The sequence below is a fragment of the Dipodomys merriami genome, unplaced genomic scaffold (assembly GCF_024711535.1).
Source record: "Dipodomys merriami isolate MVZ:Mamm:240054 unplaced genomic scaffold, mDipMer1.0.p SCAF_2, whole genome shotgun sequence".
Lineage (NCBI taxonomy): Eukaryota > Metazoa > Chordata > Mammalia > Rodentia > Heteromyidae > Dipodomys > Dipodomys merriami.
In genome coordinates, this window is record NW_027203381.1 from 83532652 (window position 1) to 83548346 (window position 15695).

At 41.9% G+C, this 15695-nt stretch overlaps 1 protein-coding gene across 8 annotated transcripts in view; it reads left to right on the forward strand.

The window, feature by feature from the left end:
- The first annotated feature begins 1031 nt into the window (after positions 1-1031).
- Positions 1032-15695, forward strand: part of Cd47 (CD47 molecule) — a 50750-nt gene continuing 36086 nt past the window's right edge. For 6 of the 8 annotated variants that reach the window (XR_011373551.1, XR_011373550.1, XM_070030302.1 and 3 more), the window contains exon 1: positions 1032-1112. Coding sequence is in view for 5 of the 8 variants with exons in the window: in XM_070030302.1 (XP_069886403.1) it covers positions 1067-1112 (46 nt within the window). In the remaining 3 variants the exon portion in view is untranslated. Of the gene's footprint in view, positions 1113-1400; positions 1485-3252; positions 3287-15695 lie in introns of those variants that run through there. The other 2 variants (XM_070030303.1, XM_070030299.1) reach the window with 2 other exon arrangements.

The following is a 15695-nucleotide window of genomic DNA, read 5'->3' on the forward strand; positions in this document are numbered from 1 at the left end:
GGCTGGGAGGGGGAAGTTACGGCATTTCTAACTCAACGCTGAGGTCCATTTGTCAGGATGCTGAGAAGTTCCTGTGGTCTTCATGTTCCACTCATTAAAAAAGTGCTCGCCATCACCCAGGGACCGGGTTTGATCAACGCTGCTCAGAGGATGAAAACACCCAAGAACAAAGTAAGAAAAGATGGACCAGATCCGCATCTGAAACGAGATGAGGCCACTGAATGCTTGGGGGGGTGGGGGGGAGGGACACCAGCGCCCCACCAGGGTCCAGAGTGGAAGCTAGTTGTGGGCAAGGCCAGGGTACCGCCCTGCCCAGGGCAATGCGCGCGCTCTGGGGCCCAGTGACCCCCTGGGCAATGTAGAGATGGGGTTGTGCTCTGCAGTGCCAGAAAGGGGCGCAGGTGAGAACCTAGGACAGTCCTGGTCCAGACCCTGGATGGAAGGAGAGAGAGGGAGACAGGATCCGACCTTTGAGTCTCCAATGAAGATGGTTAGGTGAGATCCTGCAAGCGTGCAGAGTGAAGTGGAGCGAGGGCATGGAGGGAGCCGTGGGGAGCAACGGGCGTCGCAGGGGTGTGTCTAATGCGGCTGGAGAGGGGTGGGGAGAGGGGTTCCCCCAAAGCCTGAGCTCACACCATCCCCCTCCTGAGGCCGACTAGACCCCCCCCTCGGGGAGAGGGGGCGGCGGGACGTGACCAAGAAGCGTGGCGCGCGCCCCTGCCCGGGAGCGGGATCCGGGGCTCGGTGGTGCGGGCGTTGGGGAGGGCGCCGCGTCAACAGCAGAGGCGGAGAGGTGGAGTGGAGTGCGCGTGCGCGGCTCACGGGAGGGGCGCCCGGCAGGCGAAGTGAGGAACGGGAGGGGGGGGGGGGGGGAGGACGGGACGGGAGCGAGCGTGCGCGTACCGGAAAGCTTGGGCGGCCGCTCCCGCCTGAAACTGCTGCCCTGCTGCTGCTGCTGCGCTGCGGCCGCGGCGGCGGCGGCTGCCTGTCCTTCCTGGAACGGCGGCGGAGGCGGCAGTTGCTCCGGACACCAGCGGCGGTGGCCGCTACCCCGGGCGGCGCGGAGATGTGGCCCTTGGTGGCAGCGCTGTTGTTGGGCTCGTCGTGCATCGGTGAGTGGTTCCGGGCTCCGGGGCTCCAGGCTGATGCTCTGCGCCCCCGCGGGCGCCCCCGCCGGCACCCCCCTGCTCCGCCGGCCAGGCTGCGCCCCGGAGCCGGGTGGCCAGGGCTGGAAGTGGGGGGGGGCACGACGCGCGGGCCCTGCGCGCCCGGAGTGCCGACGTGGGAGGGCCCAGTGGGGAACCGGGCGCCCCCCTGGTTCCCTCCTCTCCGTCATCTGGCTCTACCCCCCGCCTCCCCGATCCTCCGCCCAGGGGGAGAGCGGGGGCTCATCTCCCTTACCCTATCCGCACCTCCAAATGCGCACACCGAGGAACTCCTGCGAACCTGAACTGTAAAGGAAAGCCAGGCAGCGAGGTGGGGAGGTGTGTATGTGTGTGGGGGGGTGCAGCTGTGAAGACCCCCCCCCCGTCTTGCACCCCTTTCCTGCCTCAGTGCTCCTCAGCATTTGGGGTTGGAGAATGGGGAAGAGGGCCCCGGGCCTCGTGATAATGGAAAGTGCGCATTTTGGCGAAGTCGACCGACCGAGAAGGGGTTTTGTCCTGGAGCGTGAGCATCGGGGGGCGAATGGGGTGCGAAAGGGCGCAGTTAAGTTTCATTCTGACCCGGCCTTTACTAGAAGAATCTTCTGGTCGCTTATTTGGGTTATTGTGTTCGCTCTGGCTGCCGCCGCTGTTGTTTATAACCTCACAGATAAGCTTTCTGGAAACTCTCTTGCTCCCCGCGCACCCTCGACACTCCCCACTCCCAGAATTGTAGGTTGAAGTTTTTGTTTTTGTTTTTTTGTTGTCCCCCCCCCACGGCATTTGGGGAGAGCGTTTGTTAAAAGTTGTCCGGATTTCGTCTGAAATACGAAGCCGGTAACCTTCAATCAAAATCCTGCGTGCAGCAGGGAGGGAGGGCTTGGGTACCTCTTGACGTCAAAGATGTCCCCTCACTCCCAGCCTTTAGAATCTCTCTCCCTTTCTAAAGACGCATGTTTTTCTCCGTAAAAACCCGAGGAAGGGAATTAGGAATTTTCGTGGCTCCACAGTGGTTGGCACAGTTCATACCTATAAAGCCCTTTGTGAACTTTTGTTTTTTCCTGTCCGAATTGAATTTGAGCAGGCAGCACAGCAATTACTACATCTATCCTCGAACGCTAAATTAATTTTAATGTTTAATTATTAGCCTCGGCGTAGCGCACATAGAGGCTGATGTCTTGGAACTGTTTCCAGGATGCTGTCTGGAAGTCAGCATCCGTCTCTGCCTCTCTCCAAGCACTCTGGATGCTGAACTGTTAATAATCAAGATCTCTGTTGTCTAAATGGCTGATGGTAGCTGTCCCCCCCCCCCCCCGTCATCGTCTTTAGTGTGCTTGTTGCCACTGCTATCATTATAGCTAAAATGATACCGATTTCAGGTAGCTGTTGTGTAATAGGAAAGCTTTGGTGTGGAGCCAAAGACAAATTTGTATCAGAATGTTGCTAATTCAGGCTGTGGGCATCAAAGCTTGTTTACAGAATACAAAGTGTAAATCATGCACTATTTTAAAAACAAGTCCTGTTTTCAAGTAGATTAAAAAAAGGTTGGAATGGTATTTTGGTGGTTAAGTCTGTTAGGCCTTCTTTAGCTACAGTTAACATAACACTTAATTAACACTCATTTTTGTATAATATTAATTAATGTAATTCTCTAAAGAATCGTTAAAATTAAGAATTTGTAGTATTATACTTGCTAATAGGAACCTAAAAAACACTAACCCAACTACAGGCAGGGTGTATTTTCATTATGTTAGGTGTTAACTAGAAAATAGGAAGTGATCGTTGTCATAATTTTGTGTGTTTAATGCTAAAAGGAACATATGTGGAGGCATGCTGACAGTCTCAGAACACAAGTAACTATAAGGCAAGGGATTTAGGAGGAGATTGAACTGAGACTCTGGAGTAAATCAGTCGTGGATATTTACTTTGATTTATACTGCAGTTTGCTTTTGCTTTTAGTTTCATTTATAATAGAACTAGTAGTAGTAGTAGTACTCAGGAAATTTCTTTGTAACCTTTATACTTTCATTGACTTGCATGGTAAAAGAAGTTATCTTAGGTATGGCTTTTAGCCAATTAAAGGGAGACTGAAGCCCACTGTTATGATTTACAGGCTACAGAATGAATGGCTGTGTTTCTCCCCGGTAAGTCCAATTATACTTAGTTTAAAAGCACATCAGTTTCAGTGGTGATCACTAACTAGTAAATGCAATCTTAAATAAATAATGTCAGTGATGCAGATGAACTGTCTAATGGTTGAGCGATTTTTCTTTGTTCAAAGTGACTTTTGAAAATCAGACATAGTAAAATGACTGAATTGTTTTTTTTTAAGTAAAACCATTTTATTGTGTGAGTCTCATAGTAACTTGGTTTGTTTAAATGAGCGTGTGTTGTTTTCTGCTAAAGGATATATTATTTGAATCCCAAGTTGCCATTTTAAGGAAGCAAATACTATGTAATGTCCTTGTTGATGGGCCCCAGAAGTCTAGAGACTTAGAGTGTTGCAGCATCACATGAAATGCCCACCATTAGAGTGCTTGCTCAGGCTGCCATCTGTATATTCTGGAAGTGTCTTCTCTTTTTACCACGGAGGTGTTAATGGAGAATTGAAAGGCCACAGTCTAAAGATGAAAAATAGCTGCCCAGTCCCCACCTATTGGTAAACAGTCTAAATCCAAAATGATCACTTAAGAAAGAAAGCACAGCTAAGTCTGAAGTCTTTCATGTGAATTCAGCTATAGCTGTTTTTTACCAGCATTGTTTTTTTTTTTTAAATTCAGTAATGTACTTTTTGTGACATAAATTTAAGGCAACCATTTTGCCTGTCTTTGTCGTTTAGGTTTTTTGCTGTCATGGCTTTTTATACAAGACACATGAGTACATTTTTCTATCTTATGCCTTAGCCTGCCTAATGTAATGCATGCTTGGGTTATAAAGTCACTTTCACTTTGTGTACTACTGCCAGATATTTATTCTGTGATAAAAGAACAAGAATAATAGTGTAGGATCAATTTGACTAAATTCACAGTGGCATTAAAGGGAAAATATAGGGCACACAGGAAATTTAATTATGATATACTTAGACTAAGACAACAGACCCTGGACTTTCCCTCTTTGAGGTATGTGGAGTTAAAGCAGGAAGCTGAAGCTCCACTTTCCTCTGAGTATTTCATTCCAGATCTGTAGAGCAGTTGCACAAGATTCAACATCTAGTTAAGTCCAACATCTGAGCTTTAGTTTGGAAGAATTAATGTGAATGCTTGAATATCAGTCATATTGACAGGTTAAAAGACAAAAAAAGGGGGTTAGTAAGTACAAGAACTGTCTGAATTGCTTTTTAAAAAAATTTTTAGCAGCTCTCCTGGATTCTCCCCCAACCCCTTCACATCTCTTGACAGCACATTTTAGCTTCCTGGTATGAATTTTGCAAAACTGTAAGTTAGTTACTCAAAGGAGTTACACCATTGGAATCCTACCTTACTATGCCATACTTCAATTTGTTTGTATATACCATAAGAATATGATCCTATATATTTTTTTCATCTATGTTTGTAATTTATATGTAATTCCCACACATGTTTCTGTGAGCTGACTTTCTTAATACACTTAGCATAATTTTTCCAGGTCCACTCAACTCCCTGAAAATGATATTATTCTTCCTGATGGATGAGTAAAATTGCTGTGTGTGTGTGTGTGTGTGTGTGTGTGTGTGTGTGTGTGTGTGTGTGTGAGAGAGAGAGAGAGAGAGAGAGAGAACCTATATGTTCATAAGTGTATGTATGTGTATTTTATGTGTATATGTGTATATATATGCATATCTGTATACACATATACCACATTTCCTGTTTTATACCTCAGTGGTACTTACTGTACTCAAAGTTCTTGAAGTTCTCTGTGAGATCATAATTCTGGCTGATACTGACTTTAAACTGCTTTGCCTCTGTGATATTCTGTACTGACCGCTCACATGGAAACCTTTGAATCCAATGGGGAGCAGTTGCAAATCAATAGCAACACTGTACCCCACTATTGAAGCCCCCACTAAGGAGAAATATGACTGGGTCTTCCTTTCTGTACATAACCTGATTCAGTCTGAGCTCACTGTTTTTCCTCACAGGTACTAGTCCTGAGAACAAAACTGATAAAAGAATACTTTGTGACTGGTATCTTTCTTCCTTTTGTGCTTGATTTACCTTAGCAGCTTCAGGGATTTCCCACCTCATCTCTGAGCATCGATTCTTCCTTCTCTGCCATAAAAATAGTAGTGAATGTTATTGACTCTCAGCTGCCCTCTCACTGTTAAACTAATTTGAATATTATATTCAACTTCCTCTTATTTGCTTCCCTCACATTTAGGATTTCTGTTCACCTATCCAATGGAATGTAGCCACCATCTTGGATACCTGCCAAGTCAACTTGTTCTTCAGTCTTGCATCCTAGATTGTTCCCTTTCCATCAATTCTTTCCCCGGAACTAACAGCCATGTTCAATTTTTATCCCATATTAATAAAACAAAACAAGAAAATTAAAAAACAACATGAGCTGAAAGTTCTTGCCTTTGACCTCACCTCTATTCACTTAACTTTTTCCTTTCTGCCTTCTTCGTGTGCCATAGTTATTGTAAGAGAATCACTTCTGCTTCTTCTCTTATTCATTTCCCCAGTGCAATTTCTATATGATTCATTGTGGCCATTGACATTGGGACAGATTTTAAAAATGCTAATTTTCACATAGCAGCTATTTTTACATACACTATTTAACATGTATTTTGTCTACATTAATACCTTCCCTTGGTCTATAGTGATATTCATTTTTGCCTTTTATTTCTCTTGCTTCTTTTCTTCACTTCCTTGACTTACTCCCATTTAACTGTTAGCTCCATAAATATTGGTGTTCCCCCAAGAGTTTATCCTCTACTCCCTGCCTAAGTGCTTTACAGAGAGTCTGTTCCGTCTTTTTTTTTTTTGTCTGTCATGGGCTTGAACTCTGGGCCTGATTGCTGTCTCTCAGCTCTTCAGCTCAAGGCTAGTGCTCTACCACTTGAGCTACAGTGCCATTTCTGGTTTTTCGTGGTTTATTGGAGGTAAGAGTTTCACGGACTTTCTTGCTTGGGCTGGCTTTGAACCGTGATCCCCAGATCTCAGCCTCCTGCGTAGCTAGGATTATAGGCGTGAGCAACTGGTGCCCGGCTTGTTCCATCTTCTTTATGCTCATGATTTCAGTTGCCAGCTATATTCATGGTCTTTACAGTGCTGATCTTTTATATCCAGATCCATATGTTTGGAGATTTATTGAACATCTCGTCAGTGAACTTTTGGTACGTTCGCATTCATGTTGAGACCATGTTCTTTCCAGATCTTTAAGCCTCTTTTTCTATAATTAATCCATAACCAAACTAGTTCTACATACTATTTTTGTTAACCAATTTCATTTTCCCTTTTTAATCTTCCTCACCTCCCACATCTGACTTCTGTTGATCTTGCTGCTTTAATTTTTCCTGCCATTTTTAGGCCTTCTGTCTAGCTGTCATGTATCTGGACTTTTGCAGTAGTTCTTAAATAGGTGTCCCTTCTCTACTCCCTTCTTGCCCTTAATCCCCTTTTCATATCACCGGTAATGATATTTTTAACATGAAAATGAATCTTAGTGGTTCACAATTGTTTCTGTAATCAAGTCTAAACTTTTCAGCATGTCATTCAAGGAATTTTAGAGCTCTCTTACTATTCTTTCCTAGAGAAAGGATTTTCTTTACCTTATTTTCTAGAGCTCACTTGAATACTTTTCTGAGTTACTTTCTTGATTCTTCTATGTACTCATTACTGTCTCTTCCTAGGAAGTCCCTCCCCTCTGAACATTCCAAGTCACTCTTGAAAGCTCAGTTTTGATATTGCTCTCTAATAAGTAAGTTTTTGAGGAAATTTTCTATTTCAGCATGAGATAGCTTGATATTTTCCATTAAAACTTGCAGATTCATGAGTCTCTAGTCAGGCTGATTAGAAAATTTTTCCATTTGGAAGAGTGGATCCTCTCCATATGACTTTAATTTTTTTCTTTCTTGAAAATGTAGTATATGTACAATGGAGTTTTACTCATCCATTAGGAAGAATATTAGGACATTGCAGTGAAACAGATGGATATGGAAGATTATGCTAAGTGAAGTTATCAGGCTCAGAGAGATAAAGGGCACATGTTTTCTCTCATGTGGAAGTTAGATCTAAATTGTAAATGTATTTGAAAATTTATAAAGGTCATATGCAGATATACACAAACAAATTAACTAAAAGTAGGGTATACATGGTATACACTGGGGGAAAGTCCAATGTGTAAATTCATATGAGTAATTGACTTACAGTTTACCAAAACAAATACCAGGAATATGGAATATGTGTTGGGGGAGGAGGGAAGGTGACAAGATAATGGGCCATAAAACTAGGTGAACGTGTGGGAGGGAAATATATTTGATACTGGAACCCCTCTGTACATCACCTTTACAGTAAATTTTTTTTTAAAAGAGGATGGGACAGACAAATGGAGAGAGGAATGGTGAGTGAATACAGTCATAGTATTCAATGTATGTATGTGAAAATAGAACCAAGCAACTCCAAGGGAAGGGTGGAGTTGGGAAAGATAGGGGATGAGGATGGATGGGGAGACAGTGATCAAGATTCAGTAGCACTTCCATGGGATAGTGCTATATAAGATAACTGATACATGGATTTTCAACCTGCATATTTACTGTCAAGTATTTTCATCCATGGTCTATTCCGGTGGTTTATTGAAGATTACATTCTTAGAAGAGTTTTAAAAAATGCATTATAGTTGAAAATATATTGTAGTTGGAATGGTTGCTGAAAGGAGATTGCCACATGGTTCAGGCGGAAAAGAGTTTATTTGGGAAAGCCAAATGGCCATGCCACACTCTAGAGTATGCTGTAGAAAGAACTAATGGTGGAGAGAGTTTATATAGGGAAGGGCGAGAAGGTTGTGTGTCTATAGTGGATAATAAAGTGACCTCAGATCATGGGAGGCCTCCCATTGCCACCAGATACACGAAGAGGAGTTGATCTACATGCGGTTTTACATGGAGAAAAAACAGAGAGAAGGGGCCATTTTCCTGGGTAGACCTAAAGTTCTAGCCTTTTGATAATATTATAAGGGGGCACTGACTCTCTCTGGCTATTTCCTGCTGACAAGTGCTGTTGATATCAGGGAAAGAAGGCAGAGATGTTTTCCGATTCATGAGAAGGCATCAGTAACAATTCCTTGATGGTGAATGCAGGTATGTGTCTTTGGATGAAATCTGAAAGAAATCTTACGAGGCAGGGGCTGAATAATGAGAGAAGAAAGAACATTACTAGAGGGCCCACAAATGGCAGAAGGAAGCGTAGCAATCCATTCAAAGCGGAAAAGAAAAAAATTTGATGACTTGGCTAGTTCCTGTTTCCTGCATTCCAGGTGGTCTGGTCCTGGAGTTGGTGGATCATATCCCTTACTACTCTTGAATAATTAACATCCAGTGACTGTGTAAGGGAGAGCATAGTGGATTGGTTAAGAATAACCAATCAGAAGCTAGGGCTGGATTGGAGTGGTTTAAGGCCTGGTAGGAGTTATTGGACTATAGATGTCTGGACTATACAGAATGAATGAGAGATCCCTAGAGATCTACCAGCTAGAAGGTAGAAAGGTATGGACATTAGATAGGCATGCTTATGAATTATTTTCTTTTGGCCTCCTGACACTGGTTAATTTTGAAAGGGTAAGCACAGAGTGACTATTTAGGATTTGAAACCATCCCCTCTTATCTGTGAAGTTTTTCCCAGCTGCCTCTGGGTGGGCTCTCATTACGAGGATTAACTGTCCCAGTGAGTCTAAGAGGTCTTCTTCTTCCCATTTGGTGGTTTTGCTCATTGCTTGGATGGCATGTCCAAGTTGACTTGAGTCGTACATTGGTGGGAAAGGTTACTGACAGATTGAGAGTTTTGCAAATAGTACTTTTGTATTGAAGCAACAAGGAGATCAATAGAAATACTTTTCCAGTAGGGTTTACCTGGAACTTACTAAGAATAAAAGTTGGGCTGGGAATGTGGCTTAGTAGTAGAGTGCTTGCCTAGCATGCATGAGGCCTTGGGTTTGATTGCCCAGCACCATATACATAGAAAAAGCCAGAAGTGGTGCTATGGCTCAAGTGGTAGATTACTAGCCTTGAGCAAAAGAAGCTCAGAGACAGTTCCCATGCCCTGAGTTCAAGCCCCAGGTTTGGCCAAAATAAAATTTTAAAAAAGAATAAAAGTTGAATTTGACTAATAAATACTTGTAAGAGGTATTTATCCTTCTGTGAGTCTTACAGTAAATTCAGAGGATCAAATCTGTAATAACAAAACTCAATAGTGGTCATGATGAGAGTTTTGAAACAACAACTGATTAAACAATCGAGTTATTTTTTAGCAGAATATAGCACTTTAGGATACTAATTAATATTGAAACCATTGTCAGCTTTGTATCCAAGGCAGCTTACATACTTGAGAAATAGACCTTAAATAGATAAAAATAGCATTAGAGCCAAAAGGTGTTCATTTGAAAGACCTTTTCATAAACAAACACTTAGAAAAACAAAAGCTTAAAAACAAATATTTTTGTTAACAAAATCCTCAAAGAAACCACTTCCCAATAAATAAGTGGGATACAGACTTACAGAGAAACTTCTCTGAACAGGAAAGAAGGATGGCCAATAGACACATGAAGAAATGTTCAACTTCTCTAGCCATAAAAGAAATGCAAATCAAAACAACACTGAGATACCACCTCACCCCCATTAGAATGGCTATAATCAAGAACTCTAATAACAACAGATGCTGGAGGGGATGTGGACAGAAGGGAACCCTATTGCATTTTGGTGGGAGTGTAAACTTGTTCATCCACTTTGGAAAGTACTATGGAGGTTCCTCAAAAGACTTCACATAGAGCTCCCCTATGACCCAGCAATCCCACTTTGGGACATTTACCTGAATGACCACAGAATCTCGTATTCTTACAGTAGGCATAAACAGACATATTGAATTGAAATCCTTTGTCCAACTACTTAAAGAAAACCATAAAAAAGGGCTTTACTTTTTATTTTCTTTCTTAAATTTTTATTTTGAAACCTTTCATTTTGACACTAGGGTTTGAACTCAGGGACTTGGAAAGTGCTCTACCACTTAAGCCATGCCCCTATGCCCTTTCAATTTAGTTATTTTTCAGATGAGATTCACTAACTTCTACCTCAGCTGACCTCAAACTGTGTGTGATCTTTCCTATCTTCTCCATCCAACTAGCTGGGATTCCAGAATCCAATTAATCACTATGCGTGGCCTAAAGATTTAAATTTAGGAGAAATGTATTAATAACAACTTTTTAGACACTTGGAAAGATCCATAGTATTTGAAATGAAGAAATTGTTTATGAAGAGACTAGTTAAGTAAATCAGTTATTACAATATTCAGTACTGGGTTCAGTTACAGCACATAGGGTGCAGCGTGAGCTGCAGGAAAGTGACAAAAGCAGTTGAGTGATATAGATAGAGAAGGGGGACAGCTGAGAGGTGTTAGAAAGGGGACACTCATCTCACTGGCACTATGTCAGGAAGAGCTGAGGAAAGCAAACAGTAGTTGAAGTTTTATTGAGTTCTTTCCTCCTATATGAGAGGAACTACAGTAAAAAGCTTCATTGTCTCCTTAAAACTTATCAGAATCCCTATTAGGTAGATAGTGTCACTGTTTAGGTTTTATAGAGGAAGACATGGAGGTACTGGTGTTAGCAACAACTGTAGCCTGCTTAGACTATGTCTTGAACCAGGCTGTGAAATGTGTGCTCTTAACCGCTACACACACGATGTATCCCGGGAAGCATGACAATCTCCACAGGCTGGGGGAATAGCATGTGCTGAGGCCTGGCGATGGAATTGCATTTGCTTATTTGTGAGACTCAAGAATGTCATTATGACTGGAGCTTAGTTTGAAACGAGAAGAATACAGGAGGGACTGGAAAGGATCTAGGAGGACCTCATTTGTATTCCACATTAAATACACTTAGAATTGGTTATTTAGCCTGGGAAGAGGGAGAGTGTTGTTAGGCAAAGAGATGCACATTTGCATCGATGCTCTCAATGTATTATTTGGGAGACTGTGGGAAATACATTGGGTTTAGAATGGGAAAACATTGAGGATGGAGGCTGAAAGCTCTTTAGGAGAGTAGGGCAGTAGTTTAAGGGAGAAAGGATAAATGTCTAATTCATTCAAGAGATATTTGACTTAGGAGCTCTTAAACAGGGTAAATCTACTCCATGGTTGAGGAGAGGGAGAAATCCAACATGATTTCTTGGTCCAAATCTGGTTCACTGATACATAGTAGAAAATAGGTCGCAAGGTGAGAATTTTGGAGTTTAGTAAGGACAGGTACAGGTTTTGAGCATGTGAACTTAAAAAAATTATTATTTTAAGTAGTTGTCCATAGGAGTTGCCATTCAACAAAACAATTTCTGAATACAGTGCATCTTGATCAAATGTCACCCCTTTGAGCATTCTCACCCATCGCTCCCCTACCCAGCCCTTCCCTCACTTTTCTTAATTTTGTAGGATATACATTGAATTTTATATGTTAACTTTGGATGCAGATGGATGTGTAAAGCCAACCATTTAGAAGAAAGTTGGGACCTGGGTCAGTAGGAGTAGTCATGGGTAGTGAAACTATGGAAGTGAGGAGACATTTGTTTAGGGATGCTGATGGTAAAGGATTTAAGAACACTGACATTTAGTGGGAACCAAGGCATCGATTTCAGAAAGAAGCTAGTATAGAGTGGACAACAGAGAAGGAAATCCCTCACCAAAGCTCCATATAGGCCAGAGGAAATGAGCAAGACAAGACAAGGAAGTAGCTGTTCAAGAACTCTAGGAAAGCCAAATAGAAAGTGAACCATGCCCACATGCTTTTTAACAGGGATCATTGGTGATTTTTGACACGAACTGGAGAGGTGAAATACTGGGGTGCAGAGGGGAGGCCTGCTCTCAGTCTTAAGAGTTGTGTTGGAGCTAAAGAAATAGATATGGATCCTTGTCCTAGGAAAGAGTCAGTATATTGGGGGGGGGGGATTGTAAGTTAGTTGGTGAATAATTGAGCATTTTAAGAGTTTAAAAATATACTTTGTAAATCAAGTAAGGCACTTTGGAGGCTGATAATCCACCCCAGAAAGTCCTTGAGTTAGGTAGATTGGAGGTAGACATGGACACTAGCTCTCAGGTGGGTCAGTTTCATTGCTGGGAAGTAGGACAAGCAGTGCGGACAGCTGTGGTTGCAGGTAAGTTGTAGATGGGAAGTGTTGGAAGCTTCTGACTTCTCTACTGAAAGAATGAAGTAGGAAATAGAGAAGGGGAGGACTCCTAGGAAGTACAGGAGAGGAGAGGAAGAAGGAGAGTGATTTAAGAGCTGTTCAAATGGAGACAGAATTTACACAGCACATGGGGAGCACAACCTTCTGTTGTTCCCAGCACCAACATCACTTTCTCAGAGGTCTTTGAAACAGATATCTTTTGCCCATCCACAGCACTCGGTTCATGCAGAGGACAACATTATGGTTTTGTGCTGTGTACGCTCTCATCGTTTCTCGTATGAGAATTCAGAGGTTCTTGAAAGATGATTCTCAGATTTTTTTCCATCATGTCTCCCCCATTCTGTCATTGTGTTTCATATCAGTCATTCCCAGCAAATGTTGGTTGTGCTTTTCAATTTCTGAGCTGAGCGTGGGTGCTGTGACACAAGGATCGTTCCTCTGTGCAACTCCGCAGCTGGGTGAGGCTGTGGTTTGGGATAGGTAGTGTTGGTCCTCTGTGTTCATGCAACTCCCCAGGGCTAATACTTTTTGGCATTTGATGGAATACAGTGTTGCTTTTTAATTTGCTAAATTTTTTGTAACTCTGGCATAATTCCTGGTTAAATTTATAATCTGATTCAGATTGTTCTCTGTGTATCTTGTTTATTGGGCATTTTCTTGTGTGTGCTATCTATGGTTCTTTGTTTACTCCAGCATTTCCCATCTTTCCTTCCCTTTGCTGTTTCCTCAGGAAGCATCAGTCAGGCAGTAGTACTTAGAAGGTCTGAGTTTTATTGATGGGTTCTTGTTTTAATTTTCCAGTACTCAACTACTTGTAAGCCACACTTCTTACCCTTTTGGGTTTTAGTTTAGTTTTTAGGTAGCGGCTCATGCTTTTTGCTTAGGATAGCCTCCTACCTGTGCCTCCCAAGTAGCAGGTCTTACAGACGTGTGTCATTACAACTGGCTGCTTTGCTGAGATGGAGTCTCATTAACTTTTTGCAGAGGCTGGCCTCAAAGCACAATCCTCCCCACTACTCTCTTGAGTAGTTAGGATTACAAGCAAAAGCCACCGTGCCCTTCAGCTACTGAGTAGTTTTTTTTGTTTTTTTTTTTGTTTTTTTAAATAACACAATTTTAGTGAATGAAGTTCTAAGTAATATCATGTTTGGACTACCCTTACTTACTTAATTACTAGGGTAAAGGTTATTCAAGTTATATCCAAGTCAGTGTTACTTTCAGTTTTTTTTAACAGTACTTATTTTAAACTGCTTCGTTCGTGGAATCTTTTTAGTACGAGAAATAATGCAGTGCAGTTAGTTCTTTCTCTAGCCGTTAGAACATTTCATTTTTGAGGAGAAGTTGTGACATTTTGGAGTGTTTGCCAGCCACTTCTTCCTCTGAGCCTCCTCAAAAAGTTTGATAGAATGACGGAGCTTCACTGTGGCTTAACTAAAGAATAATTTCTAAATTACCCATGCAAAATAATCTTTACATTTTGAAATGACTCATACAAATATAAAATGAACCTGTGGAGAGTTTGATTTCAGACCTTAATTAAAGATCAAACCAGCAGGAAGAAAAAAAAACCGTCTTACTGGGAACTTAGAAGAGCAGACACATTTATAGACAAGCAGTAATGCTGAAAGGAATTTTACTCATGGATACAAAATTAGTCAATAGCCTCAAGGCAGTAAAATGAAAACATGTTTTGGAATCCTCTTCCCCTGGAAGGAAAACAGTGCCGACGTAAAATTTGTATCTCTGTGGATACTAATCATTTGCATCACCTTTAGATTTCAAGAAGTTACAAAATCCTAAGAGTCCAGATTCAGGGGCCAGTGGGAGAGGATCCAGGCCTTTAGAGAAAGCAGTTACTTCCTAAGCATCTGTTAGTGCGCACTCGGCCACCCCACCGACCGGACATCCAGCCCTTTCAAAAGCGTTCACTGTATTTCCCACCACTTGCCTTCCTTTGTGCTTCCAACACCATCTCCCCTTGCGCACGCTAGTTTCTCTATCTCAATTCTTCTCTCAGGGGAAATAATTCACAACTCCAAGATTTTGGAGAGCACAATTGGAAGTCCAGGTTTTGCCTGGGGCTTCTTTCTATTTGGGTAGTTAGAAATAAAAAGAGATAAGCTGGATGCCCATAGGCGGATTCAAACAGCAGGTCCTCAGAAGTATATGAATTTGACTCAGTCAGAGGAGGTCCAGAACATTACGTTAAGTGCCACATTGCCTAGTTATTATAGTATGGCTTTATGTTTTTATAACATAGCATTGCTTAGGAATGTTGCAAGTATAGGCAAGTGCATGCATGCCTGTATGTTTTTTCTTAGGGTGCTTATTGTGGGTTTAGGGTGTCACCCAGTGTTCAGTTCTGATCCTTTTACTAATAGAGTAAATCATAGCATAGAAAAGGGAATCACTTAATGAATGTTGATACCAGAAAAAGGCAGTACTATGATTTTTACTTGAGGTTTTTGACCGTGGTCCAGATTGTATTCCATTGTGCATTCTTGTATTGAATTCTTCAACTCAATGGATATTTATTGAATAATAACTGTTCCTTGAATGCAAACATCCCATGTCTGTGATTTTAATTACAGTTTATATATAGAAGGAAGAAGTGTATGTGTGTATGTGTGTGTGTGTGTGTGTGTGTGTGTGTGTGTGTGTGTGTGTGTGTTTCTCTCTTTTTCTCTCTCACCAGTACTTCAGTTTGAACTCAGGGATTCAACATTGTTCAGCTTTCTGTTCTGGCCTGTGACTTCCCACATGAGCCATGGCTCCATTCTAGTTTCTTTGCTAGTTAATTGGACATAGAATCTCAAAGACTTTTCTGTTTGAAAAGTCCTTGGCTTTGAACTATAATCCTCCAAATCTCAGCCTCCCAATTAGCTTGAATTACAGGCATGAGCCACTACAACCCAGCTAGAAGGAAGAGATCTTAAAGATGAGCTATTACCTAAGTTAACGTTCTATTTATATTTGAAGGAAACTGTCAACTACCTACTTAGAGAAAAGAGTTGCTAAATGACTAAATAATGTGGACAACTAGAGTTTCTCCACATTCTTGTGCATTGTAGTTGAATGGTGAGTGCTTATATTTAGTTACTCATCCTGTTTTCTATAATGCTGGTAATTTCTGTCATTGATGAAGAACCCTCCTTCCTCCCAAACCTTATTAGTATGTATGTGCTCTT